Source organism: Symphalangus syndactylus, chromosome 12, assembly GCF_028878055.3.
Source record: "Symphalangus syndactylus isolate Jambi chromosome 12, NHGRI_mSymSyn1-v2.1_pri, whole genome shotgun sequence".
NCBI lineage: Eukaryota > Metazoa > Chordata > Mammalia > Primates > Hylobatidae > Symphalangus > Symphalangus syndactylus.
Window position 1 is genome coordinate 35,643,568 of NC_072441.2, and position 26,679 is coordinate 35,670,246.

The window sequence follows — 26,679 nt, forward strand, 5'->3', positions numbered from 1 at the left end:
TGGAGTCTATTTCATCAGTTGACAAATATTTGTTTTACTAAAGTTTTAATAGTAAATTTGCTTAGATAATTATTTAATAAAGTGGTAGGCAGGAGTTTGTGTGCCCTAAGACAAAATTAAGAAAATTACAGTTGATTAAAAGACGTATAAAACTGTTAGAAAAAGGAGAGGAGTATTTCAATGAGACTATTACAATGTGCACAGAGGGTCTTTTCAGAAATTATATATTACTTAGGATTTTAAGCTAATAATGAAGAATATTATGCAAATGATAAAATTTATAGAAAATTTTAAAACTAGCATGTTTAGGCCAGGTGTGATGACCCACACCTGTAGTCCCAGCACTTTGCAAGGCTGAAGTGGGAGGACTGCTCAAGCCCAAGAGTTCAAGACCAGCCTGGGCAGCATAGGGAGACCCTGTCTGTACAAAAAAATTAAAAATCAGCTGGGCATGATGGTGTGCACCTGTAGTCCTAGCTACTCAGGCAGCTAAGACAGGAGGATTGCTTGAGCCCAGGAATTCCAGGAGGCCTTGAGCTATGATCATGCTACTGTATTCTAGCCTGAGTGACAAAGTGAGACCCCATGTCTAAAAAAACAACAACAAAAAATCCTTCCAAAACCAACTAGCATGTTTAATATTGATGATTCTCATCTTGTGGAGATGAGAATTTAAAATGAGTTATAAGCTGCATGTGGTGGCTCACCCCTGTGATTCCAGTGATTTGGAGGCCGAGGCAGGAGGATCACTTGAGCCCAGGAGTTTGTGACCAGCCTGGACAAAATAGAGAGACTGTCTCTACAGGAAAAAAAAAAAAAAAATTGGTGGGTGTGGTGGTGCATCCCTGTAGTCCCAGCTACTTGGAGGCTAAGATGGGGGGACTGCTTGAGCCTGGGAGGTGGAGGCTGCAGTGAGCCATGATAGCCCCATTGCACTCCAGCCCGAGAGACTGAGGGAGACTTCATCTCCAAAAAATAAAATTAAATTAAATAAAGAGTTATATTCCATGGGAAAATGTTGGCCTATAATCATACTAAAAATTTGTATATGAAGATAGAAAATACAAAAGAAAATTAGGAATAATGATAATATACTAATAACACTCACCAATAAGAAATATAGCATAAAATTTGGCACATTAAAAAGTATTCTTAATTTAGCCAGGTGCAATGGCTCATGCCTATAATCCTAGCACTTTGGGAGGCTGACGCGGGTGGATCACTTGAGGCCAGGAGTTTGAGACCAACCTGGACAACATGGTAAAACCTTGTCTCTACTAAAAACACAAAAAATAGTTGCGTTGTGGTGCACACCTATAATCCCAGCTAGTCATGAGGCTGAGGCATGAAAATCACTTGAACCCGAGAGGCAGAGGTTGCAGTGAGCCAAGATCGTGCCACTGCACTCTAGCCTGGGTGACAGAGTGAGACTATGTCTCAATAAATATAAATAAATAAATAAAATAAAAATAAAATTTAAAAATTCTTAAACTCTGGAAGTCATTCCAATTTTAAGCAAATATTCCTCTTTGAAAAGCATAATCTTAGAGGCCGGGCATGGTGGCTCAAGCCTGTAATCCCAGCACTTTGGGAGGCCGAGGCGGGTGGATCACGAGGTCAGGAGATCGAGACCATCCTGGCTAACACGGTGAAACCCCGTCTCTACTAAAAATACAAAAAATTAGCCGGGCGTGTTGGTGGGCGCCTGTAGTCCCAGCTACTCGGGAGGCTAAGGCAGGAGAATGGCGTGAACCCAGGAGGCGGAGCTTGCAGTGAGCCGAGATCGCGCCACTGTACTCCAGCCTGGGGGACAGAGAAAGACTCCGTCTCAAAAAAAAAAAAAAGTATAATCTTAAGGAAGAATTTTTTAAACATATCTGGGGCCATCAACTACTTCTGGTAACTTTTAGTGAAGGCTTAGCTTGTTTGCCTTAAAACATTTCGTGTTTGGCGGTTTCTGCTATATTGTGTTTTTATTTAACTACATCTATTAAACTGTATATTAATTCATAAAAGATTGTTTACTTCCATTTGTTTGATTGAAAAAGTCTGTGATATGGTTTGGTTCTGTGTCCCCACCCAAATCTCATCTTGAATTGTACTCCCATAATTCCCACATGTTGTAGGAGGGACCCGGTAAGAGATAATCTGACGCATGGGGATGGGGGTGGTTTCCCCCATACTGTTCTCGTGGTAGTGAATAAGTCTCATGAGATCTGATGGTTTTATCAGGGGTTTCTGCTTTTGAATCTTCCTCATTTTTTCTTGCCACCACCATGTAAGAAGTGCCTTTCACCTCCCGCCATGATTCTGAAGCCTCCCCTGCCATGTGGAACTGTAAGTCCACTTAAACCTCTTTTCCTTTCCAGTCTCAGGTATTTCTTTGTCAACAGTGAAAACGGACTAATGCAGTCTGATTTATTTCATGTGTCATTTCTTGGTGAAGTATAGTTATGGGATATTAGGTAATATGAAAATAATCAAAATCATTATTTGTTTCTGTCAAGGCACCTTTCCATGTAGGGAAACTAACTGAACAAGTCACATAAAAATGGCTGGGTGTGGTGGCTCACGCCTGTAATCCCAGCACTTTAGGAAAAGGAGGAGGGTGGATCACCTGAGGTCAGGAGTTTCAGACCAGCCTGGACAGCATGGTGAAACCCCATCTCTACTGAAAATACAAAAATTAGCCTGGTGTGGTGGTACACGCCTATAATCCCAGCTACTCGGGAAGCTGAGGCAGGAGAATTGCTTGAACCTGGGAGGCAGAGGTTGCAGTGAGCTGGGGTTGCACCACTGCACTTCAGCCTGGGTGACAGTGCAAGAAACTTGTTTCAAAAAAAAAAAAAAAAGAAAAGTGTAAGATAAAACATCAATAGAAGAGTGGTGGGAAGTGGTGACAGGTGGGGAGAAAAAAGAAAACTGGTGAAAGTGAATATAGAGAATAGACTAAGTCAATCAGTACAAAGAAAGGGGCAATATAATTTCAATATGACCTATGAAGTAAGAACACAAATGAGGTAATACATATACAAATCCTTTGAACAACGTAAAGCACTATTACTACTATTCAATATATTTCTTCATATGTATATTGACAGTATAATTCACACTTTTTTCTACATAAAAATTATTGACCACCAGACCTCAAACATTAAAATGTTTATAGGGGCCAGGAAGAAAAATAATGGGTGAAGGGCAGCTGGGTGAAAGATATAGTCCTCTTGATCTATCTTCTATTTTCCACTTTACAGAAATATGAGTGATGATACATTTCAATTTCCTTTAATGCCACCATTAAAATAGAACATAAAACATTACACAAATGGAGTGATTCATGGCACAAGATACTTTGCTTTGGTTTTGTGGAGGTAATAAGAAATGACAGAGAATACAGGGAGTAAGAAAGGGTGATAGTTTGGATTTTTGTCCCCTCCAAATCTCATGTTGAAATGTAGTCCCCAGTATTAGAGGTGGAGCCTGGTAGGAGGTGTTTGGGTAATGGGGGAGGATCCCTCATATATGGCTTGGGGTCCTCCCTACAGTAGTGTGTTCATGCAAGATCTGGTTGTTGAAAAGAGTCAGGACCTCTCCCCTCTCTCTCGCTCCCTCTCTTTCCATGTGACAAGTCTGCTCCCCCTTTGCCTTCACCATAATTGTAAGCTTCCTGAGGCCCTCAGCAGAAGCAGATGCCAGCATCAAGCTTCCTCTACAATCTGCAGAAACGTGAGCCAAATAAACCTCTTTTCCCTATGAATTACCCAGTTTTGAGTATTCCTTTATAGGAATGCAAAACAGACTAACACAGAAGGCATGTTTTGTTTAGAAGGTAAAGCCTCTCCTCCTGGATGTTGCTATGAGCTAATATAAGCCAAATGCTGCCAGATCTTTCCATTTTTTCTTCAGAAGTTGGAAATCCATATATATTTTTTTCAGATGGAGTCTTACTCTGTCACCCAGGCTGGAGTGCAGTGGCACGATATGGGCTCACTGCAACCTCTGCCTTTCAGGTTCAAGCGATTCTCCTGCCTCAGCCTCCCGAGTAGCTGGGATTACAGGCACGTGCCACCAAGCCCGGCTAATTTTTTTGTATTTTTAGTAGAGACAGGGTTTCACTGTGTTAGCCAGGATGGTCTCAATCTCCTGACCTCATGATCCACCCGCCTTGGCCTCCCAAAGTGCTGGGATTACAGGGGTGAGCCACCGCACCCAGTCTGGAAATCCATAATTTTATGGAAATCTTCTAATTTTTAAGAGTTGACAGATGATAGATTAAAAAATGAAACAAAACCAAAGACAGTGTGACCCACTGTCTATGGTGCAAACAAACTACATTTGTGGGCTAGATTTTCTACAGGCCACAGCAGTTTGAGACCTCTATTTTATGCTTTGCTAAGAGCTGGGCATATAAAGTTTAGAGAGATTCTAAGGAGCTTACAGTCACGTGGGGAAGAGGACAAGTAAACCAACAAATACAGTGATGTGTAATAAGTTCTATGATAATCAATGTTTATTTTGATGATCCTTCAACACTGAAAAATTCCATAACATCTAAGAAAGATAAAATGATATTTAGTATAATTTTCTTAGATAGCAAAATACTGTACTAATATACTTGGGAAACTTTTTTTAAAAGTAGGAATGTTGCTAGGAGCAGTAGCTCATGCCTGTAGCACTTTGGGAGGCCGAGGTGGGCAGATCACGAGGTCAGGAGATTGAGACCATCCTGGCCAACATGGTGAAACCCTGTCTCTATTAAATATACAAAAATTAGCTGGCTGTGGTGGTGGGCGCCTGTAATCCCAGCTACTTTGGAGGCTGAGGCAGGAGAATTGCTTGAACCTGAAAGGTGGAGGTTGCAGTGAGCGCTTGGTGACAGAGCGAGTCTCCGTCTCAAAAAAAAAAAAAAAAAAAAAAGCAGAAATGTAAAATAGGAATGTAAACAAAAAGAAATAGCATTTAAGGTGTCAGCAAAAAATCCAAACATCTCCTTTTTTGGACATTTCTATTAGTTTACTCTTCTAGGTAATATTAATAAAAAAATTTCTGGTGATCTGGCAGGGAAAAATTGGTTAAAAAGGCTTTTTGGTTGTTGGAGGTAGGGTTCCAGGCTTTGACAACTTAGTGAGTCATAAGTGAGCTACGATAGAAATATGGTACTTTTTAGCATAATGTATAATTTGTTGAAGACGTTTTTCCTTTGAATAAAACCAAAATATCAGGGTGCAAAACATAACCCTTGAAAAGTTGAATGTAAGTCCTGTTGATTCTAATTTCTGAGGTTCCCTGGACACATCTTTATCTCATCTAAATTGTTGGGACAGGAAAGGTATAAGGGAGAAGAGTATTCTAGGGAAAATGTGACTGACAGCCAACATTTCAGCTTTTCTGAATTCAATAATTCACATGCGTTAATTTCCTGCTTTCCTTGAGATATTTCCCACCTATCTAATGCACGCACACACACACACACATGAACACACAAAAAGCACACACTCAAAAGGATGATTAGTAGTACTAGAAACTCCTTTGACAATTTGTCTACATTTTTCTTTTTACTTAAAGAACACACACACACAAACATTGTTATTCTGGAAAATACTCAAATTTTCATTGTAATTACTAATTTATGCAGGTACTAAAATTTGTTTACATATGGCCTACAAAAATATTTCAATTAATTGACAAAACAAATTTATTATTATGTAAATTTGTGTGTATGTGGTGAGTACATTTATATAAGATTTCTAGGTTATTCAACTTGCAATATCTATATCAGCAAAAGCAGTGCTGCAGAATATGGACAATATACTGAACTAAATATTACAATGGTATTCATCATTATAGGAATCTAACTCTCATTTATTCCAGAAATACTTTCCATCAGCCAACTACAGCTAGACACTGAAAAGGTCACTGTTCTTCAAAAAGCTTCTGAGAATAAGTGAAATGTTTCAAAATTACCTCAGTATGATTGGTGCATACCATTCTGAATAGTATAATACTTCCTATGCCATACAAAGCTGGGAGCCATTTCTGGATACACAAATGTGAGCAGGCAGCCTAGGCACATGGTGAAACCTGGTCTCTGCCAAAAATACAAAAATTAACCCAGCTTGCTGGCACATGCCTGTGGTCTCAGCTTCTTTGTGGAGGATGGGGTGGGAGGATCATTTGAGCCCAGGGAGGTGGAAGTTATGGTGAACTGAGATGGCACCACTGCATTCCAGCCTGGGTGACACAGCAAGACCCCATCTCAAAAAAAAAAAAAAAAAGAATGTGAGCAGGGAGGTCAGTGCTTCCTAAGAGGAAGTTCTAAGTTCTAGAAAGGAGTTTGAGGCGTCTTTTTTCTCTTTAATTAAAATTTTAAATTTAAGGCATCTTTTAAAATAGGAACTTTTAAAAGACCATTATCTCCCCAAGAGTCATGAGCTATTTGGTAGACCAGAGACTTTACAAAATTGTATTAGATTGCTGAGAGCTTCTCATACCTGCCTCCCAAGGTTTGAGTATTGTGGGTAATTGGTATAAAATGGCACGGTGTTATAGCTGGGTTTGTGGATGGTTGGATAAAAGTGACAGAACTGAAGAAGTTGGAGGCTCAAAGTTTACTACATGCCACAAAACAGATTGAAATATTATTATGTGTGAAATTATGTCCTCTTTAGGAAATTAATGCCAAAGGAAATGAGTTGATAGGAGGGGTAACAAAATTGAAATAAAATCTGAATGAATCCACTCAAACCTAATATAATGGGGCAGTGGAACAGTGGCACACAGGAAAAAAAACTGGATGGAATTTCCAAAAAAAAAAGGAGATGAGCAGGTAAAAAAAAAAAAACAGATACATATTACCTATTATGTTCTGTGTAGGATATACTTCAGTGAAAGCTAATTTTCCTACAGGTTTAAAAATAAAATTGATAACTTGTCATAAATTTATTCTATAAACTCACCAAAGTTGGAAAATTATTCATCGTTTTCATTATTTTTCTGAGTAAAAGTGCATTTTCAAGGAAAAAGAAACAAGAATAAAATGTATTTGAGAGAAAATTTTGTGAATAGTCTGTGAAGAAATAGTATATAGTTAAAATTTCAGAATGCCATGCATATTAAGCATAGTCTATAAATCCTTATGTCCTAATTAGTTTTGTGTATTAACTTATAAATAGTTTTGTATATTCTTGTTTCCTTTCCATGCATATTTCTCCTTTGTTTCCACAGATGATTTATTTCTCTGGGGAGGGAGTATGTTTACCATTCTCCAGCAGCACCTAGAGCACTGAATTGAGGAAAGCAGGTTTCTATGACTGCTGAATAATTGCCTTTATTATCCTTACATTTTGAAAAATATGTCAGCCTACAATTTCAGTAAAAACGCAAAATTAAAAATGAATATAGAAAATCATGTGCAAGTTTCCCCTGACATTAAATTACCCTGTTGTGCCAAATGTAGCACAAATGGCCTTCTAACAGGGGTCCTATGCAAACAGTGGGTGATCACAGAACACATCAGCAGCAACACCAAGTCATACCGGTGATGTCAAGGACAATGTATTCTGAATTCCATTTTGTATTTCTTATGTGATATTGTGCCAGAACACAAATATATAGACGCAGATATATACATATACATGTGCATATATATTTTTTACAGAATTTAAATAATTCATTCAAATAAATTATTTAAATGATTTAAAAATTCCTTTGTCAAACAGATTAATGGAACCTTGTTATTCAAAAGATAAATCATTTTATATGAAGTGGCAAAGACTTCAAGGGCTAATAAAGGTTTTATGAGAGATAAACTTTTAATGAATTAATACTTTCTTGTGTGCTTATTTTCTATATACATAAACATATACACATATGCTTATGATGATATTTATATCAACATTTCCTGGCTGATTTTTAAGGAAACAGTATTTACAAAATTTAAAATAAAGTGTTTGTAGAGATTTTATTTTTAGCAGCTGAAGCATAATTCACCAAAGCAAAGGAGAAAGTTTAAATAACAGTGCTGTAAATGTTATTATTTGTGTAATGAGATAAAACAGACCATTTTTTAAATTTGTAATTTATATGAACCTAGTAATCATTAGTCCTGAACAATTTTACTCAGGTCATTCTCTAGGCTTAAAATTTATTCTGCACTCAAGTCTTTTTGCTACATAGGTCTTAATCAGAAGATGTTTTGCTCTAGAAAATGATGGTGAACTAGTATTTATATAACAAGACCTTACAACCCTGGGAAAAATTTTAAGGATTTTTATAAGGCTCAGTACACATTCTTCAGGGAAATTTTGGCATAGTTTCAATTTTAGACTTTACTGAAATTCAATTGGTTTATTTCATAATTAAAAACAAGAAAATCATAGTAACAAAAATATATAATGTATAGCACTCTTGTTTATAATAGAAACATCCATAAAGAAAGAAACATGCTCTAACTTTTCTCATTACCCCAAAGGGAACTGCATCTTTAATCACACAAAGCACAACTGCTTTCTAATTTTGTTTAAAGTATTTCAGTACTTACAAAAACCAGATCAGGTTATTGTAAATCTAGAGCAAATTAGAATCATCGGCCTCTGCTCAGCTCTATGCAAGAGTTCTATGTAAATCATAAATTTAATGGCATATTAAGACACACATCTGTTTCAGTTTTGTAGAAGTTAATAATCTAACTTCAGAGTATTTAAACACTTCTCTCACTAACTGAAAAATTCAGGCAAAGACAGACTTCCCTCAGTATATAAGGTATAATATTTTACTTCCAAATTTTGATAAGCTGTAAATATTCTTAAGGAAAGACAGTTTTCTAAATATTCAATCTAGTATATCTATTTTTGACCTTACATGATTTCCTCCTGTACAGAAATATTCAATATAAGCAAATAGGCCAGCATTATCATCTCAAATCTACACCTGCATAAAATATTTTGATTTATACATATATCAAGTTTAAAATCGTTTTGCAACAGGGCATTGGAAAGTAAATATTGAATAATTATATGAAAATGTCAAAATTCATTCTTTTAAATATTTTTCAGATTCTTTGTTTGATTACCCACAAATTTATTTTTAAATGATAAATGATAGTCTTCTTGGGATTCAGATAATTTGAAAATAATTCACATTCTTGGGTTCCTCAAACATTTACATTTCATAGCCAGCATTTTTACTCTGCTTTTCTCTAATTTTATTTTAACAAACTATAAGAATTGTTTTTATGTTATATCCATTACCTCTTTCCTTGACACGTCTCCTCATATATAGCAGTAACCCAGTATTATAATGAATTATTGTGTTTCAATTGTCATTAGATAATAAATAAGAAATTAGCTTTTCTTGCTGTGTATTCTACATTGTTTGAACAATTAAAAATATATAGTTTGAATTTGGGCTATTAATTAGGGCAGTAAGGATACAGTACTAATTAAGTTGGCATCATTTTCGGGACAACTAAAGTTGTCCCCCGTAATGAAGGGGGCACTCTTAATGCATTAATAATCATCGTTAGTTATATTGTAGATAGGTGATTTTGGTAACCAGGACAATTGACTAAGAGTGTGGATGGTCCAGCGAAACACATTTCCATCACTAAAATAAAACCATTCAAAGAATATATTATCCAGGTGATGGTTTAGCAACATCTTTTTAATGTACAATAACTGGACAGGTTATTTATGTGTTTGTATTTCTAACCTAAAACAAATTTTTTCCCCAAATTTTTCATTAAATATTACTTAACAAAACCTTATCATTACTGAATGCTTTCAGTACTCCTTTGAGATATCAATGACATTTTAATATGATTCTAAATTTGGATGCTAATTTGAAAGAAAACTGATTCTTTTCTATCACAAAAGCATATGCCTATTACATCATTGTTTGGTCTAGGATCTAAGTGATTGATTTCATACTGACCTTAAGAATGCATCGTAAAGAGTTTCAGTAAATTGAAACCTGAATGATACTATTCTATTATTTTATTAAGAAACTATGTTGATGGGAATTAGGCTTATAACACATTATTTTACTTTGCAAACTGCTGTTCTACTTTCCAGATGCTCAGACATATTTATTTTTATTAAAATATGCATGGCAAATAAAGGCCTTTAAAAAATAAAGCAGCAAGGTGGAGTAAAAGATCATAGTTATATTGATTAGAGAACAAAATCATGAAAAACATTAGTAAGAGTTAATTTATAGATCAGAAGGATCAACCAAAGTCAAAGTCAAACATTTCATGTTATACAATGTTATGCTATAAAAGATTTTCAGAAATGAAACAGGTCCAGGAGCGATGGTCCACGGCTGTAATCTCAGCACTTTGGGAGGACTGCTTGAACTGAGGCGTTCAAGACCAGCCTGGGCAACATAGGGAGACCCCGTCACTAGAAAAAATAAAAAAAATTAGCCAGGTGTGGTGACACTCATTTGTGGTCACAGCTACTTGGGAGATTGAGGTGGGAAGATTGCTTGAGCCCAGAAGGTCAATGCTGCAGTGAGCCATGATTGTGCTACTATACTCCAGCCCAAGCTGGAGTGAAACACTGTCTCAAAATAAATAAATAAATAAATAAATAAATAAATAAATAAAATAAAAAAAATAAAAATAAGTTTTTTTGTGTTTCAAAAATACTAAGGGATCATAGAGTATAATTATTTTATGCTGTATAATTATGAAAACTTTATGAAAACATCATAAGCGTTATACACACTTGAAACAATATGAAAACATTTTAAGTGTTATATAATTGTATATTTGACTCACTTTCTAAAATGCAGACAGGGTGTATGTGAGTTTGTTTCCTGACTCTTAAAAGCCTTTGCAAGTTTTGCCATACTACAATGAACTACGACATGAATAATCAGTCATATTCGAGAGGCACTAAAAATTCAATTTGGACTATTCTGTGAAATTGCTACTTGGTTATCTTTAAGGATTTAGATTTGATAGAGTTACTTCTACTGTTAACTATCTCTTTGCTTTTGTTCTGCACCTAAGCAATACATGATACTTTATCAAGAACTGCCCAAAGAGTTGTAATTTTAGATTATTCTTAGTTTACCTTCAACAATTTTAAAGAAAGTTTAAATAAATTTAATTCATCGTTGACAGTGGTGGAGGTTTGTATGCACTAAAAGGTGATCAGGAGGTATTTTATTTTTGTTTTGTTTTGTTTTGTTTTTTGAGACGGAGTCTCGCTCTGTTGCGCAGTGCCCAGGCTGGAGTGCAGTGGCACTATCTCGGCTCACTGCAACCTCTGCCCCCCAGGTTCAAGCAATTCTCCTGCCTCAGCCTCCCGAGTAGATGGGATTACAGGCGCCTGCCACCGTGCTCAGCTAAGTTTTGTATTTTTAGTAGAGACGGGGTTTCACCATCTTAGCCAGGATGGTCTTGAACTCCTGACCTTGGGATCCACCTGCCTTAGCCTCCCAAAGTGCTGGGATTACAGGCGTGAGCCACCGCACACGGCAGGAGGTGTTTTTTTAAACCATGTACTGTTAATGAGAAAACATGGTTATGAGTATTTATGATGGACAAAATTATGAGAAGTTATAGACAGCTTTGTATAAAATGAGTGTTCTTTTGCTTACATTTTGTGATCTGACAGAAGCATTGATAAAAGACCTATAAGACCCAACTATAGAAAATTCTCAAGATGCAGAGATTAATGAGAGTTTATAGGAACAATCTATGGGAAAGAAAAACTTTGAGTTAAGACTCAGTGGAACAATAATTATGAGGAATATCTTTTTAAATTTGCTTACTTTCGATTATCATAATGGTAATGACATAAAAATTTCCTAAATCTTTATATACAATTATGCATATATTAATTATAACACTTGTAGTGCACAGAAAAAGTCATGTTAGCAGTTGAACTAGTGGATGCTTTTTTTTAAAGTATTAATTACCAAATGACAGCTATTAATAATATGTGATTATATACTTCTAAATTGTACCATTAAACACAATATGCCTTAATTATATTTATATTATACTTTAAACTGTCATTACTTTTGGAGACTGCATCTCTACATTTTGGATAGGGTTTGGCCTTCTTGGACAAAATCTGCTAAGCCTATAGAGCAGGGAGAATAGCTAAAACCTTACTGGCTTTGCCAAATGCTTTCATATGTTTTTGCTCTTACGGAAAATGAGTTTTGCTTTCTTTTCAGCCTACATGCATGGCAAGGCAAAAATTGAAAACAAAGCTAGCAACTTTCAACAAGTTGTAGTTAAGTTTGGCATTCATATATTGCTCTGATCTGCTCTAGAGCTTTAACTTAGTTTATTTTCTAGAGTAGGAAAAACTAGTTTCAGCACCAAGCATCATCGACAAGTAATGATAAAGAAAATGGAACTGAGTTAGGTTTAGGATACAATCTAGCTAATTTTATTTCTATTTCTGAATTAGAAATGAGAGTCATTCCACGTGTTTTTTGTTTCTTTTGAGAACTTTCACAAACTCTAATCACAGGCAAAAATAAGCTCCCCATAATAGATACAACCTTCCCTCCTTAATAGTTTTCTATAACTGTGTTGCTCAAACTTAATGGCAGTTTTTGGCCTACTCTCAAGCCTCAATACCTCTTCCCTTCAACCCTGACCCTTTTAGAAGTGACTTAGCTTATAGCCATTTGCCAGAGTAGGGCAGTGAAAGTGATACTGTGTTCTACTGGCTTACACTAATCACAATATTCTGCTCCTATGTCCATTTTCATGCTATTTCAGATTCTTTGTTACTCAAACTACTGTTATTCTTATGTATATTTTAACAAGTGCCTGATCACTTCCCTCTAAACAAAGATACTTAGATGATAAATGTCGGTTTAAAAATTAGCATAATTTCTGTACCAGAAATATATGAACCCATTGAATAAAATAATCTTCAGTTTCTTAAGGTTACTTAAATTAAAAACATGAGTTTCTACAGTTGGAAAAAACATGTATGGTTAAAATGTTTGAAGCCCATCAATCTCTCTAACCACATAAGCTAATGAGTTCCTTCTGTTTTCTTTGAATGAAATCACCATGAGTGGTTACATGTTGATTTAACATAAAACAAATGGAAATGGGTGTTTCCTTTGTCCTTTGTAGAATTTATTTTAAAAAACAATTAGCAACTATTATGAATAAGTCAATGATTTTGCCATTACTTAAATAATAATATAGATTGAGTAATTAAATTGATTGGATTGCAGGGAATGTATAACATACTCCAATTCTCCTTAACTTGCACACATCTGTAGATATTATTAAGCTTCTCATTTCATTTTTTTCTACCATAACACCTGTATTGTTATAAATTATGTTATGAATTGTCAGAGAGTGCCGGGTAAATTATGTTTTCTGAATGTAGATATACTCTATGGTGTGCGTCTTTTAAGTGTTCCTTTGTAATGGCAGGTTTGTGGCTAACAGCTTAATCTTGAATCTAGCAATATAATTATTTGAAATACACTATTTCAATTCTTCTTTGTGGATATACAAAGAAGGTTGAAGTTTTACCTCTAAAGAATAAAGAAATAATTAAAAATCTTTCATATTTAAAACATTGTCTTACACAGGCAGTATTCTTATATGTAATTTTAAAACATAGCAAGTCTATTATATTTTTAGGAGAAAAGTGTGGAACCCTTTGAACTCTATAGAATACACATCCTAATGAAATAAAATTTGAAACTTCTATGGGGCATTTTTCTAGTTTGTATAATTTTAATTCACTTTTGATAAATTCTTCCCCCTTCCAATTATCCTTCTTTTTTGTGATATTATCTCTTTAAGAATACAGTGAAGAGTGATTCACTTATGTCCTGAGCATCAAAGAATGTCAAATATATGATGCAGATAGATAATGAGTTTTTCCAGAGATTATTTCTGAGAGAGTTAAATAAATAAGTAAATGAGCCAACATATGGCCAGTTTAATTCAGGCAAAAATGTCTATTGATTACTTACTAAGCTCACTAAATAAAAACTTCAGCCTAAGTTTTGCTTCCCAAAAGAAAATAGGATTAGACTGATGTATGCACTCATTGGGGCTTCTTGTGAATGGTGCCCAGATGAGTGAAAACCTTCAAAGATGAACAAAAGAAAGGGCTAAAATATTTTGGTAAATGCAAGTTACTATTAATTTGACATATTCTCTTTTGCAATCCTGAATGAAATAATTTTATATTCCTAAGGAGATCATAAAATTACCTCTGAGGTCTGAGAATTAGATAATTCTGCCTTCTTTTCAACGACTTGAAGTAGCCTGATTTAATTTTGCTAGGTAGATCTGTTGTATGTATGTATTTTGACATATGTAAAAACGTAGGTACGTTATAAGGTTTCGCATGAGCTCTGCATAAGTGTACTTTATCCAGACTAGTTTATATCCTGCGTGGTTAATATTTGAATTATGTTATGTAAGAAATTCCAGATGTAAGTGTGTATGTAGTTTAAAGCACCAATGCTCTAAGTTGCTCCTTTTATCTTTTGAAATAGTGAGAATATTAAAACATCAATACATCAGGTAGAAGAAATTAGATTATCAAAGGTTCTTTTTTAATCTGAGAATTACAATGAACCCACCAAAAGAACATGTTCTAGTTATTTGGACACATGTACATTTAACCTATGATTTCCTACAAGTCAAGAACAAACTTGACCAGTAGCTGGATTGGATTTACTTTAGTACTACACCTATCTGGCTTTCTGACAAAATACTGATAGGTATTTAGGATCTTCATGTCTTTTGAACAATCTGCTGTTGACATATTAATAACATCGTTTGGAATCATTCCTGAAGTATGATGCTTGCAACATTCATGCAGCACCAAAAAGTACATATTGTTTCTGAAAGCAAAGCAGCTTAAGTTTTATCCTATTTTCTAGGTTTTAAATATTAGAGAATCATTTTTTTCTTGAAAACCAAGGTAAATATGCTTAATTGATGGCTGCATTCATTAGTAGAATCAGTGGTTTACAAATACATCTGAAAACATAGCTGCTTCCAGCTCAGAAATTTTGTAATTAAAAAAAATCCATGTTTGAATTTTCTGGCATGCACAGGACACTTAACTGGCTTTTAAACGTTTTTCCAGCGTGATTCGCCCTGTCCTGCTCTGTTCCTTTCAGCTTAGGTCCATCGTTGGCTCTGCCTGGCTGTTTGCTGACATTGCCAACGGAGAGGGGCAAGGAAGTGTGTTCAGAGGACAAGAGCAAAGGCAGTTTCAATGTAAGGAAATGACGGAAACAGACCTAACAGCTCTGTGACTATACTTGAGAGTAAAGAGCCTTGTAGTCTCCTTTCCTTCCTTTGCTTATCCTGGTGAGTTTAATCAAAAACAAACAAAACGCTCTTGTGAAATACAGTCAATAAAGTCAAAGTTTAGCTGGCTCTACGTAACTACAAAGAAAAAATCATCGCAATTTAAAAAAATGTAACTTTCATTAACGAGCGCGCCGGAAATCTCAGGTATCAAAGACGCATTAACCCTGGAGCGTCCCCCGCGCGCCGCAGCCGGACGGAGGCAGCCGCGGCGAACAGACGTTCTTTCTCCTCCAAGCAGTTACACAAAAGGAGGGCTACGGAAACTAAAAGTTTCGGGGCCTCTGGCTCGGTGCGTGGAGAAAACAGAAAACCTGGAGACGGGGTGGGTGAAAGACGCATCCCGGGCGCCTCTCCGAAGTCCAGGCCGGGAGCAAGCTCCTGGGCCTAGAGGGGAGGGGGCCCCGAGCCGCTGGTCACCCCCCTGCGCCCAGCCTCCGAGCGCCGCGCTTCGCGGCGCTCACGCAAATACTCTTCACCCGCTCCAGAAATAAAATAAATGTTTTTAAAGTACATGTGTGTGGACAGGATGGAGAGCGCGCGCCGGCGGAGCGCGCGGAGGACCCAGCGCGCAGTGAGTGGAGTTTGGGGGTGGGCTAGGGGTTAGTGGTTGAATGGGTGTGTTAATGGGGGGAGCTGGAGGCAGAGCTCGGGGACCTGGGGGTAGGGGAAGCGCGAGCCGACAGGGAGGGGAGAGAAGGGGAGGGGCGCGAACTGGCGCAGGCCGCCTCCGGGGCGCGTTCCACGGCCGTGCGCGCGCGTCCCTCGCCGCCACCGCCGCCCGGACAGCCCTGCGGCCGCCCCGCCGGCGGAGCCGGGGCCGGCCTGGTCCTCGGGCGGCTGCTCGGCCACCGCCACCGCCGTCCGAACGGCTTGAGCCCGTAAGTATCCCCTTTCGCTCCCCCTCCCCGCCGCTTGGGCGCACGGCCGCAGCAGCTGCTCAAATGGAGTGGAAAATGGCCATTGGGCGGCAATGAGTTATAGATTATCTGCTCCACGTTTTGTACTTAGCTGCCTGTAATCTTCTTTTGAGTTTGCCCGAGCCCCTTGCTGGAAAAATCAGGAGGGAGAGATTTGTCCTTTGCCGCTGTACACGCTAGTATGTTTATATGATTAGCCCAACTGGCGGGGAGGGCGGATTTGGGGGAAGGAGGAGGAGGAGGAGGCTGGAGGTGACTCCAGTTCAGACCTCGCGGAGAGTCTGTGTCAGGACTTCGCATTCCCCCGTCTCTCTCTCCCTCTTGCTCCCTCTCGCTCCCTCTCACTCTCTCTCCGCTCACACACACGCAGAGGTGCTGGGGCGAAATCGGGAGCTTACCAGAGAATTCCTTGGGATTGTTGGGGGGCATCTCCCCTCCGCTGCTGTGTGTAGCGTGGCTCTTCCCGGCTCCTCCTTCCTTCCCCGAGCCCGAGTCTGCGCCGCCAGCCTTCCTTGGGGCAGCAGCCACCGCTCAGCCCCGGCCGGAGATCCGAAATGTGAGGAGGGGTCGCCGCCGCCTCCCGCCCCAGGCCGCAGGGTCGGCGCGAGGGATGCCTTTCCGGCCCGGCGCTCGGGGGGCTGAGGGGCTTCGCCTGACAAACTGAGTTGGCCTCGCGCCGCCGGCGCCCGCCCGACGCTTCGAAGGGACTCCCAAGTCTGCGCACCTCTGTCAGGCTTTTGCCTCCACCACCCCTTTCGCTCTGATTCCCGATTTTTTTTTTCCTAAGGGAGCGTGCGGTCTGGGGGTGTGTGCGTGTGTGTGAAAGACCTCTCTCGAAGAGCGGCGTGTGGGAAACTGCGGGAAAATGTTGACTTAACCCCAGGAGCCGCCCGGCGCTGGCTGCTCGGCTGGAGGCGGCGGCGGCCGAGCAGGAGGACGCGCCGAGCCGCGGCGCCGTGTCCGGCCGGGGAGCCGCGGCGCTGCTTCCCGCGCGGACTCGGCGGCCGAAGACCCGCTCGCGGCCGGCCTCGGCCCTCTCCGGCCGGGGTCGCCGCTGCCCTCCGCGCCTGTCCCCGCGCGGCCCCCGCGCCAGACGGCCCTCCCCCGGGGCGCGCTCGCAGACGGAGGTAAGAGCCGCAGGAGCGAACAATGTGCCTCTGTGCCCAGCTTCGGAGACCTGTTTGCTTTGCGCCTCCAGTCCGGGGGTGGATGCTGGAGGCGGAGGGAGCCGCGGGTTAATGGGGCTCGGCTGTTTCTGTTCGGCCGGCCCAGGGGGAGACCTGCGCTCGCTCGGGCTGCTCGCTCCCGCCCCCCAACCTGCTCTTGGAAATCGATCCGCAGAACTCAGTCCGGTCCAGCCGGCTTCTCCTTTTCTCGTGGAGCCATTGTAAAGCTCTCCAGGCATCAGTCTAGTTGCCGGGGGCTCTGGCAAGGGGGGTTAGGATGAGGCTCCCGTAGCCATGCATTTTTTAATTTCATAAAAGCTTGGGGTCGGAAGGTTCCGCCCGTCCTTTCACTGGCGGGCTGGGGAGGAGGAGTGTGAAGCGCGTCCTCGGCGGGGCTTATTTGCTCCGGGCGCTGGGGCCCGGGGCCACCCCAGCGTCTCGCCCGCCTGCCCTCCCGTCCCGGGCTGTAAGTGGAGTGGGGAGGCTGAGCGGCTGGAGCGAGTTCGGGGGAAGTGGACGGTGGGGGAGGGCTTGGACGAGTTTTTGCGGGTTGCTGTTCCTTCTCGTTGGTGTGTGGGGAGGCGAGGATGACAGCAAAGCGCAGCCAGATGTGGTCGGGCCGCCGCCGGGACTGGCTACGATTGGGAGCGGCTGGGCCGCTGCTGCCAGGGCGACCTCGTGGGGCGGGGGAGGGTGCAGGGGCCGGGGACCCGGAGGGCCACGGGGAGGGCAGAGAGCCTCCCGGACCTGCAGTGAGAGGGCAGCAGCGGGCTGCGTTGGGCCTGCGGGAGAAGTTACGGAGTGTATGCTGCTGGATTGGCTGTGGGGCAGGGAGCCTGGTTTGTAGGATGGGGGTGCCTCTGGGGAGTGGTCGCGAGAGAAAGGCGTGGGAGGAGCGCGAGGGAAGGGGAGACCCCCGCGCTGCCCGAGCGTGGGCTCCTTGATTGGCTGGGGCGACCCTCAGGCAGAGGGGGCGAGGGCGAGCCAAAGCATGGAAGCGCCCCAGCAGTGTGGAGGTGCGCCTGCGAGACTTCTGCGCTTGGGACCCGTAAAGTTTATTCCTTTCGCCAGACTGCGGGGTTGGGGTGAGGGGAGAATGCTGGAAGCTTTACTTAATGCCAAAGTGTCGCTGAGTGGAGGCTTTTTTTTTTTTTCCCCCTCAAATCCTCTGTTCACTCTGTGCTCTCAAAGCATAGTTGGGAGGGACAAGTCCTGCGCTATCTATCATAGCCTTTCTCTTTTTAGGGACTCCTCCTCCTCATCTTTTCTCCCTCTCCCCGCCCCCCATTCCGTTCTTCCCGATACAAACTGTTGTCTCAGATTCCGACCGAGGAAATGTTTTCCTCCTGTTTCTTGAAAGGTGTCAGGCTGCTTAGCAGCTTCTCCCAAGCAGCCTGGGAGCGTCTGAGCTGCAGCTACCAACCATATGGTTCCCGTTACAAAGGCCAGGTTCTAAGGCACTCTCTTCCCCACCCCGCCCTCAATTCTTTGATTTTATTCTGCATTCTTTCAGTACGTGCACTTCTCTTCCCCTTTCCAGAGGCATAGATTTAACGGACGTAGTTGATTCATTCATTTCCCTGTCACTATTTATGTCTGGAACGGACCCCACCGAGTTTGCTCTTTGCTCAACGAAGTTCCACAGCGAAGAAAGTCACATCCTTTGGTAAATAATTACCTGTTAGGATGTCTCTTGCTAAGTCAGGTTTGATCTTGGGCAAACCTTAGAAAATAGGCACTAAAGAGGCAATATGCGTTCAGAGCAGAAAAATAGAATAGTTTTGGTACTCATCTGTGGCAACATTCCAGCTTGTGATGGGACTGTTTTGACCTAACTAAGGGTACTTTGTAACTTTAAATTTTGTATCCTTGTAATGCTTGAGAAACGCTTTAAAAGAAAATTTACTTCTGTCCAGGTGTGTTATGGAACTTTTTGTTGTTTCTCCCTCCACCCTTCCATAAATTTATGCATAATAGAAAGAATACTACAGAACAAATGTTCTGTTGTTTAGTTTCTTCAGACATTCCGATTCTCTCCTTTTGTTGTTTGCCTCTAAAAGAGGTGCCATTTCACATCATTCTGCACAAATTGTTTGAATTAATGCAAGTGTGAATTCTTACCGTTTGAAGGGGACTATTAGCATATCAAAGGTTTCTTAGCTTTAGCTCAATTGAGAAAACTTCAGCCTGTCTTCCTTTTGCTTCCAAGCGGAGGCCCAAAGGGCAATGAGAATTGTAAAGGGTAAAAATAGGGAGGTGGATTCAGGCTGTGTTTCTGAACTTTTACTGTTTTGTAATTATGTGAGCCAAAAACATTGTCTATTGCTGTGGAGCCCTTGCAAATGGCAAGACAATTATTTTCTATTGATAAATGGTTTGTTCCTAGAAAAAGAGTGACCTTTTGTTTTATGATAGTCACTGTTGCTTGTCTTTTGGGGTCCCTTCAGTGTAAGAGAGAGTGAGAAAGCCTTTCCTTCTAACTTAATGCTTTTTTAGGAACTACACTTTATTAGTAAAATGAAAAGGGCATTTAATTAGTGTTTAATTAGTCTCTAAAACAATAGAAATTTTGTGATTAAAAGATTCATTTGTACACGTAGGAAACTTTGTTTTTTATGTGCCAAATAAATAGGAAAAAAGTCAGCGGAGGATGTTGAAAATTAAAACCTCAAATGAACTTGACACAACTTCTGTTGCAAATAGAAGCTTGGAAAAGTTTTTTTAAGTGAAGATTCAAATTTTTGTGAATTCTATTTAAATAGAGATAATTCTGTTTAAATATTGTTTTGTTTCAAAATTTTTGTATCTTGTCAAACAGTAAACTCTAGTATTCAGTTGGTTTATTTTAAAAAATGTAGTTTATTTGTTCTTGCTTTTTTATGTTTACAGAGAGAACGTATCTTTGAATTTCTTTTAACAATTCAATATCCATGAATGAAAAAAACAAGAACAAGTGCTTGGGTCATTTGGGTTAGTTATCAAGTGCAGATAAATCAAGGGGGAACTTTTATCTTCAATTTCTTGGGAAGAATTAGTTTTATTTATTTGACTTAAGAATTTACAAAACTTAGTTCTAAGATGGAAATGAATTTCAGGGGAGACTATTTTGGAGATGTAAGCTCATACTTTTTATAGTTTTACCTTAGATGGTTGGTTGCTTTTGAATATGAATTGATAACCTTTCATTTACTAATGTTCAAACTCCTTGCTTTTATTTTAATAATGAAAATGAATTCCAATGTAACAATTTCAGAGGGGAAAAACTTTCATTAATTGCCTAACATTTTTAGCCTAAGTGTGATAGGATGATACTTTTTTTTGGATTACAATTAGGTTTTTTTTTTTCTTTTGTGCCATTGAGATTGTATATCATTGCATCATTACCCTGAAATTATTTTATGGTAGTTTATTTATCTGATCCCTTCACTTGTCTAGGAAGTACTTTAGTGGTAAAAAAAAAAAAAAAAAAGGCCACATTGATGTAGTTGCCATTATTGCACTTAAGTTGCTGTTAACTAGTCTGCTTTGAATGCAGAGTGTTATTAACAACATTATCCTTTAGAGCTATTAGTGATAATCTAAAAATTGTCTTGAAAACATTGCTCTTCACTTTATATGAGGGTGATCTTGAATTCAGTAAATCTCTAAAGGTGCAAAATGTAGTGAAAAGATTTTTCAACATTTAAATGACAAAATTGGACTACTTAGGGAAAAATTAATGTGTTGTAGAAGCACTTCAGCTGCCATTTTCAATCACTGGGTTACTATGTGTTGGCAACAGAAAACGAATTTAGAAATGGAGATAGCTCTGGGAGCAGGTAGTTGGGGAAATCAGAATATTGAATCATGTGGGGTAGAACAAACCAATTACTTCAAGTTTTGACTTGAGAATTTCCAATAAGTATAATTTTTTCCAGGCTTTTGACTGTCTGCTTTATTAATGGACTAACATCAAAGCAGTCAACAGAACTTCCAAATGTTATAAAAACTAATATAAATATACAGATCTCACATGCAGTAATACAAGTCTCAATTTAAGACGAACAGTTGGGGTTTTTATTGCTGCAATTTTCACAATCAGCAGAAACATTAACACCAGGCTTCTGGGTGTTTCCTTTTTTGAAATGAGCTAGAAGAGAGCTTTAAAACTAAGGTTTACTTAGGGTTAATCTTTATTTGATCATTATTGAAGCTTTCTGTGTTTCATTAAATTTAAAATAGCATTTTATATCTTAATATAAGAATATGTGAATTGAGACTGAGTTGTCATGAAGGTCAAGAGGTAACTAGAAATCTACAAACCATAGTAATAAAATGTTATTGCTTTATTTTCTATCAAAATATTTATTTGACCTCACTTTTGTGAGTAAATATTCAGATAACACTCAGTTTATTGACAGGTGTAGGTGGAATGAAGAGAGCATTACAATGTATTCTAAGATGTAGGTTAAACATACTTGTACCTACCTAAGAGAAATCTGTTTTCATTTTAACAAGAATCCATACCGCTTCCCCAATGCTGATATTTAAGAATATAGATAAGGGTTACTTAGATTAGGAATGGAAGATAGCTTTGGAAATGGAGGAATTTAGTTTCACATAAGGTGCTATTTTTACAAAAGTTTCTTCAAAGACTGTAGCACTTTTGCCTCTTACTGTTTCACCGTATCTGATTTTGAGTCTTGAAGGGAGAGATGCGCATTTGACGTCTGTCTGCTTTTCTGCAGAAAAGATTTATGTAAAAAATAATTGCAATTATTTTCAAGGTAATATATTTTGCAAATAAAATGCATCGTTACAAAAAAATGGTTCCTCAAGATTATTTGCAAAAATGCCTAGCTAAAAACTTTTCAAATTGATAGATTTAGATAAAGCATTAAAAATAGCAAGTTTAGCTACTAGACCTGAAAAGGAGTTGAAGTTCTATGAATGTTTTGGTCATATCAGTTCCTATGGATTAAATATGAGTTAATGTAACCTAAATGGATAACTTTTGTTCTATTTTTAACAAAGATGAGAACATTTCTATTTCCAAGATAGATTAAAATGGTTGGCTAGTTTACTTCTCTCTTATATAAGACTAATTATTCTATAGCCCCACCCAAATAGTCATCTCTTCAAGTAATTCTTGATTGAAGGTTGAAAGACTGAAAAGTATTTAATCACTCAGATGATTGTAATTAGGCTTGATGCTATCACAAAAATAAATTGAGACTATTCTCTAAAATCTTTTTGCTGCTTAAGATGCTCTCAAAGATTGGCCAGGTAGTGATTATATTTTTTAATGCTTTAAGAAAAAGCTTAAGGAAATAGTTTCTTTAACACAGAGATGAATAGTTAATTATTGGAATTAGGGAATTATACTCCTTGACCTAGTGTGATAATTTCTAAAGGAGTAACAAGGGTCTGTCAACCCTAAATTTTACTCAGGACTTTAATTTGGTATTTTGAGTGTAGTATATAGGTTTTGTTAAGCATGTTAAGTATAGAAATTTGCTTAATGTTTTGATTGTTTTGATGTAAGTTTTCTTTTTTTTTTTTTTTGTGAGTCACGGTGTCGAGAAAAGGGAGATCCTAATCAAAAATATTTAACATTTTTTTCCTGAGATCATATATCTGCTGCACTAAGTAGACAATGATTTGTGGATACTTTTTGATATATTCTTATCCAACAATTTTTTAAAAGCTTATTTTATTTTTATTTTTTTACAAAAAACCTCCTATATTTGACAAATAAACATTATCTAAAAGAAAAAAATGTAAATTGAATAAAGGAACCAAGCGCTTAACACCTGCAAGTAAAGTGCAGCTTATAGCAAAATACTATTGATTGCTTTGGAAGCAGAAAGCAAGTTTAAATACAATTTGTTTAATTACAACCAAAATGCAGTTTTATGAAGTAATACAGTTTGTCTTCACAGATGATTTTATGCATTGTCTGGTAGTAAGTAAAATCCCATCACACTTACATAAGTTTGTTCAATTACCAGAATGACTAAAAGAAAAAAAAATCTATTTAGGTTGAAAAACAACAGAAATTAGGTTACCTTGGTTTGTAGGAACTTGCCAGCAATGTCTACATTGCTTAATAATATCAAAAGTTACCATGTTCACAGTGTAAGGATATTGGCGCCTATTTTAATATGCATACATTTGTTTTCTTGGTGACTTCTGTTAGATGCAGAGTTTTTTCTTTTTGCTTTTCATTTTTGTTTTGTTTTTAGGAAAGCTATTGCATGACATACAAGAAACTACTTCCACTGGCATATTCTCATTTATTTTAGAGGTTTGTTTTTAAGTAGCTTTTAAGTAGTTGCTTTTCCATATTCCTTGGATTTATAATCAGCTGATATTTCAGATTAGTGAAATATCAGGTGTAATTTTAAGAATCCATTGTAAGATATAACTAGGTTATTATCAGCAACCAAAATACATTTTGGCAGTTCTTACTACTGACTCTAGAATTACATTGAATTCTAAATCCCGAATTCTTGTGGCAATAAAGTAGCATGGGATTCATCGTAGCAGATAGCTGGGCACCTGTTTTATTACCACCTTGATTAATTCTGGCACCCAGATTTACGGAAGTGCAGGAACAAGCACAACCGCTACTCAAAGCCACCCGGCTGTTTTTAGGTCATGAAGTCAACTTCCTGGAATTTCTAGGGAAAATAGTTGAAAGGGGAGGACAAATGTCACTTTAAATAGAGATGTTTAAATCAGATTTCTGCCTAAGGGTAAAATTTAGGTCTGTTTTAGCCCGGATGTAATGTCTCCCTCTACAGAGCACAGCATTAATCACGACCTGACAAGAAAACGTATGCTGAGCAAAACGGGGCCCCTGTTGGTTTTGTCATTGATTTTTCCAATCTGTGAGGAGTACATTATAATCATTAAAATTCAAACACAGGGATTACACCTTAATCTTTGAATTTCAGTGTTGAAATTAGTTATCTTAAAAGAAGCCTATTTAAGGCTGAAAAGTCTTCGGAGGACTTTTTTTGGGGTAGATTTAGTACTTTAATAAAAACAGAAATATATGGTTAAAAGTTGGGTAGGTTAAGCAGATGTTAACTTCCTGAAATGTGTGACCAAGTCTTAATTCTGTTTTAAAATGCATTAAGTAACATTTATATATTTTTAAAAATCTGATAGAAAAAAGGAGATGGAGATAAAAAGGAACTATTAGTTCTTGGCTATGAGAGATGGGAGAAGTTGAAAAGATGGTTAACTTTAGACTTAGCATCAATTCAAGCACATGTTAATTTGTTAGAACAAAATCAGATACAATCCTGTCTTTTTTTCTGGATGAATAAGAAAAATCTTAAGCCATCGTACTAGTGAAGAAGAATGCACCATGAGGTTCCTAATAAAAATGGGCTTAATTTTGCTGTTTTCAATTATTAGGTAGTACTTGTTAACCCCTTTCTTGGTCACACATATGTACATACATAAACACACAATTTTATAGTCTGTTCTTTTGTATATATCAATACTTGTTATTTATTATTGGCTAAAAATTAGGAAGTTTAAAATGAAATACGTATGATTAGGGTATCTCTTTTAAAACTGATTTTGAAAATGGTATGACATAAATATCTGTTTTGCTGTCAAATATGTCTATATCTCCTGCCTGTGGACTGAGAAATGCTTCTACTATCCACATTTTGCCTCCTTTTATAGGTATTTTTACATCAGTCTACACCTCAAGCTAGTTATTGTTCTGGATTTAGATGACAGAATAATCTAACCTCAATTACTGTCAAAAATGGCACTTGACTGTTGGGGGTGGGTTAGGTGATCTTGTTTTGACTAATGCTTTCTCTTGAAGATGATAGTAAATAGTGTCTATTTATGGAGCGAACAAAAGAGAATTCTGTTTTTTCCATAAAGTAAGTTCTAATTCTAATCATTTATTCTTAACATTGTAAGTACTCTGACAGCAGTTCTCCATATAATGGGCAAACCATTACAAGATTTTAGATAAAATTTTTAGTTGATACAATATTTCTGTTTTATGCAGAAACTACGTTTACTTAATCAGTTTTCAACTTCAATTTACATAACAAATAATCATGTTGAAAATGAGTTTCCCTGTGTCTTTACTTTGAAGCAAAGTATTTCTATGTGGAATTATTACTCCTGTATTAAACTGGTACCATCCATATGGAAATTTTCTCTGCATTAAAAGCCTACCATTTTATAGTGTTTGCTGCTGTGGTTATTGATTAGAAATTGTAGAACACATTTCTTATGTACCATTTTCTCCACTCGTCTTTGTGTTCTTAATGTCAGGATGCTTATGGTGTATTTTAGTTCTTATAATTCCTGACTTTCCTATGGTTAAAATCTAAGACATTTTGAGAAACATTAATTTTGATAATATTTTATGCTTATGTATTTTTGTCCTAGTAATTGTACATATTGTTTTAGTTTGATGAAGGCTTAATGTGTTAAATGACAGAAGATACACTGAAGATTCATGTACTGAAAATAATACATCTCTCCAATATTAAAGAGATTAGCATAATTCTAAAACACTTCACTTTGCCTCATATGCATCAACAAATAAAAATTACACTAAAATTATAATGTCCTAGACATGTTCACTTTTACTAAGGACACTTAACTTTTTTGCGCTTTTCAGAGTTCTCTGTGTCACAAAGAAGATAATGTTTGAATATTAGGTGCTTCCTCTTGATAGCTCAATAGATGAATAAATAGGAATGTTCTCCCAGTTTGCTTTTTCTGCTACGAGTGCTGTGATACCCATAGCCTTCACGGAAATGACTTTTCATATTGTTACAGGTTTTAAACTAGATCTACAACCTGAATATCTAAAAATATACATGAAACAAAATTTGATTACTTTTTCTTAAGCAGAAAACCCCACAAAAAACACTACTGATTTTCTGTTGCTGTTCCTCTTACCTCATTTGTTTCATTGGGAAAAGATGTAACTGATACCCCAGTATGATATTTTTGTATGTTTTAGCATATCTTATAATTTTCATTTGTTCAATAAGAACCTTAGTTTTAAAAAATCACTTTTTATAAGCCTGTCAGTTCATTTCTAGGTAAGTCAAACAGGCTTTGCTTCAAATTTCCAGTCAGTATTTACATGTTACCAAGGTGGTGTGTGTATGTTGGAACGGAGACATTTTAAGGGAGAGGGGCATCAACGTTCTGCAGCAACATGTTTTTTATAACACGTTGCCCCCAAGACTTAGAAACTGTTCTTAACTTTCTGTTTTTTGCTCCC

At 38.1% G+C, this 26,679-nt stretch overlaps 2 protein-coding genes across 10 annotated transcripts in view; one reads left to right on the forward strand and one right to left on the reverse strand.

The window, feature by feature from the left end:
• Positions 1–17,656, reverse strand: part of LOC134734807 (transcription factor SOX-30-like) — a 69,841-nt gene extending 52,185 nt beyond the window's left edge. The window contains exon 1 of the mRNA XM_063628203.1: positions 16,650–17,656. Within this exon, the coding sequence (XP_063484273.1) occupies positions 16,650–17,656 (1,007 nt within the window). The remainder of the gene's footprint in view (positions 1–16,649) is intronic.
• The window catches only part of ADGRL2 (adhesion G protein-coupled receptor L2), a 691,023-nt gene that overhangs the window by 481,255 nt on the left and 183,089 nt on the right, over positions 1–26,679 (forward strand). For 6 of the 9 annotated variants that reach the window (XM_063624181.1, XM_063624183.1, XM_063624188.1 and 3 more), the window contains exon 1: positions 16,078–16,212. The exons of the other annotated variants lie outside the window; for them this stretch is intronic. The gene's annotated coding sequence lies outside the window, so the exon portion shown is untranslated. Of the gene's footprint in view, positions 1–16,077; positions 16,213–26,679 lie in introns of those variants that run through there. 9 annotated transcript variants of the gene reach the window in all.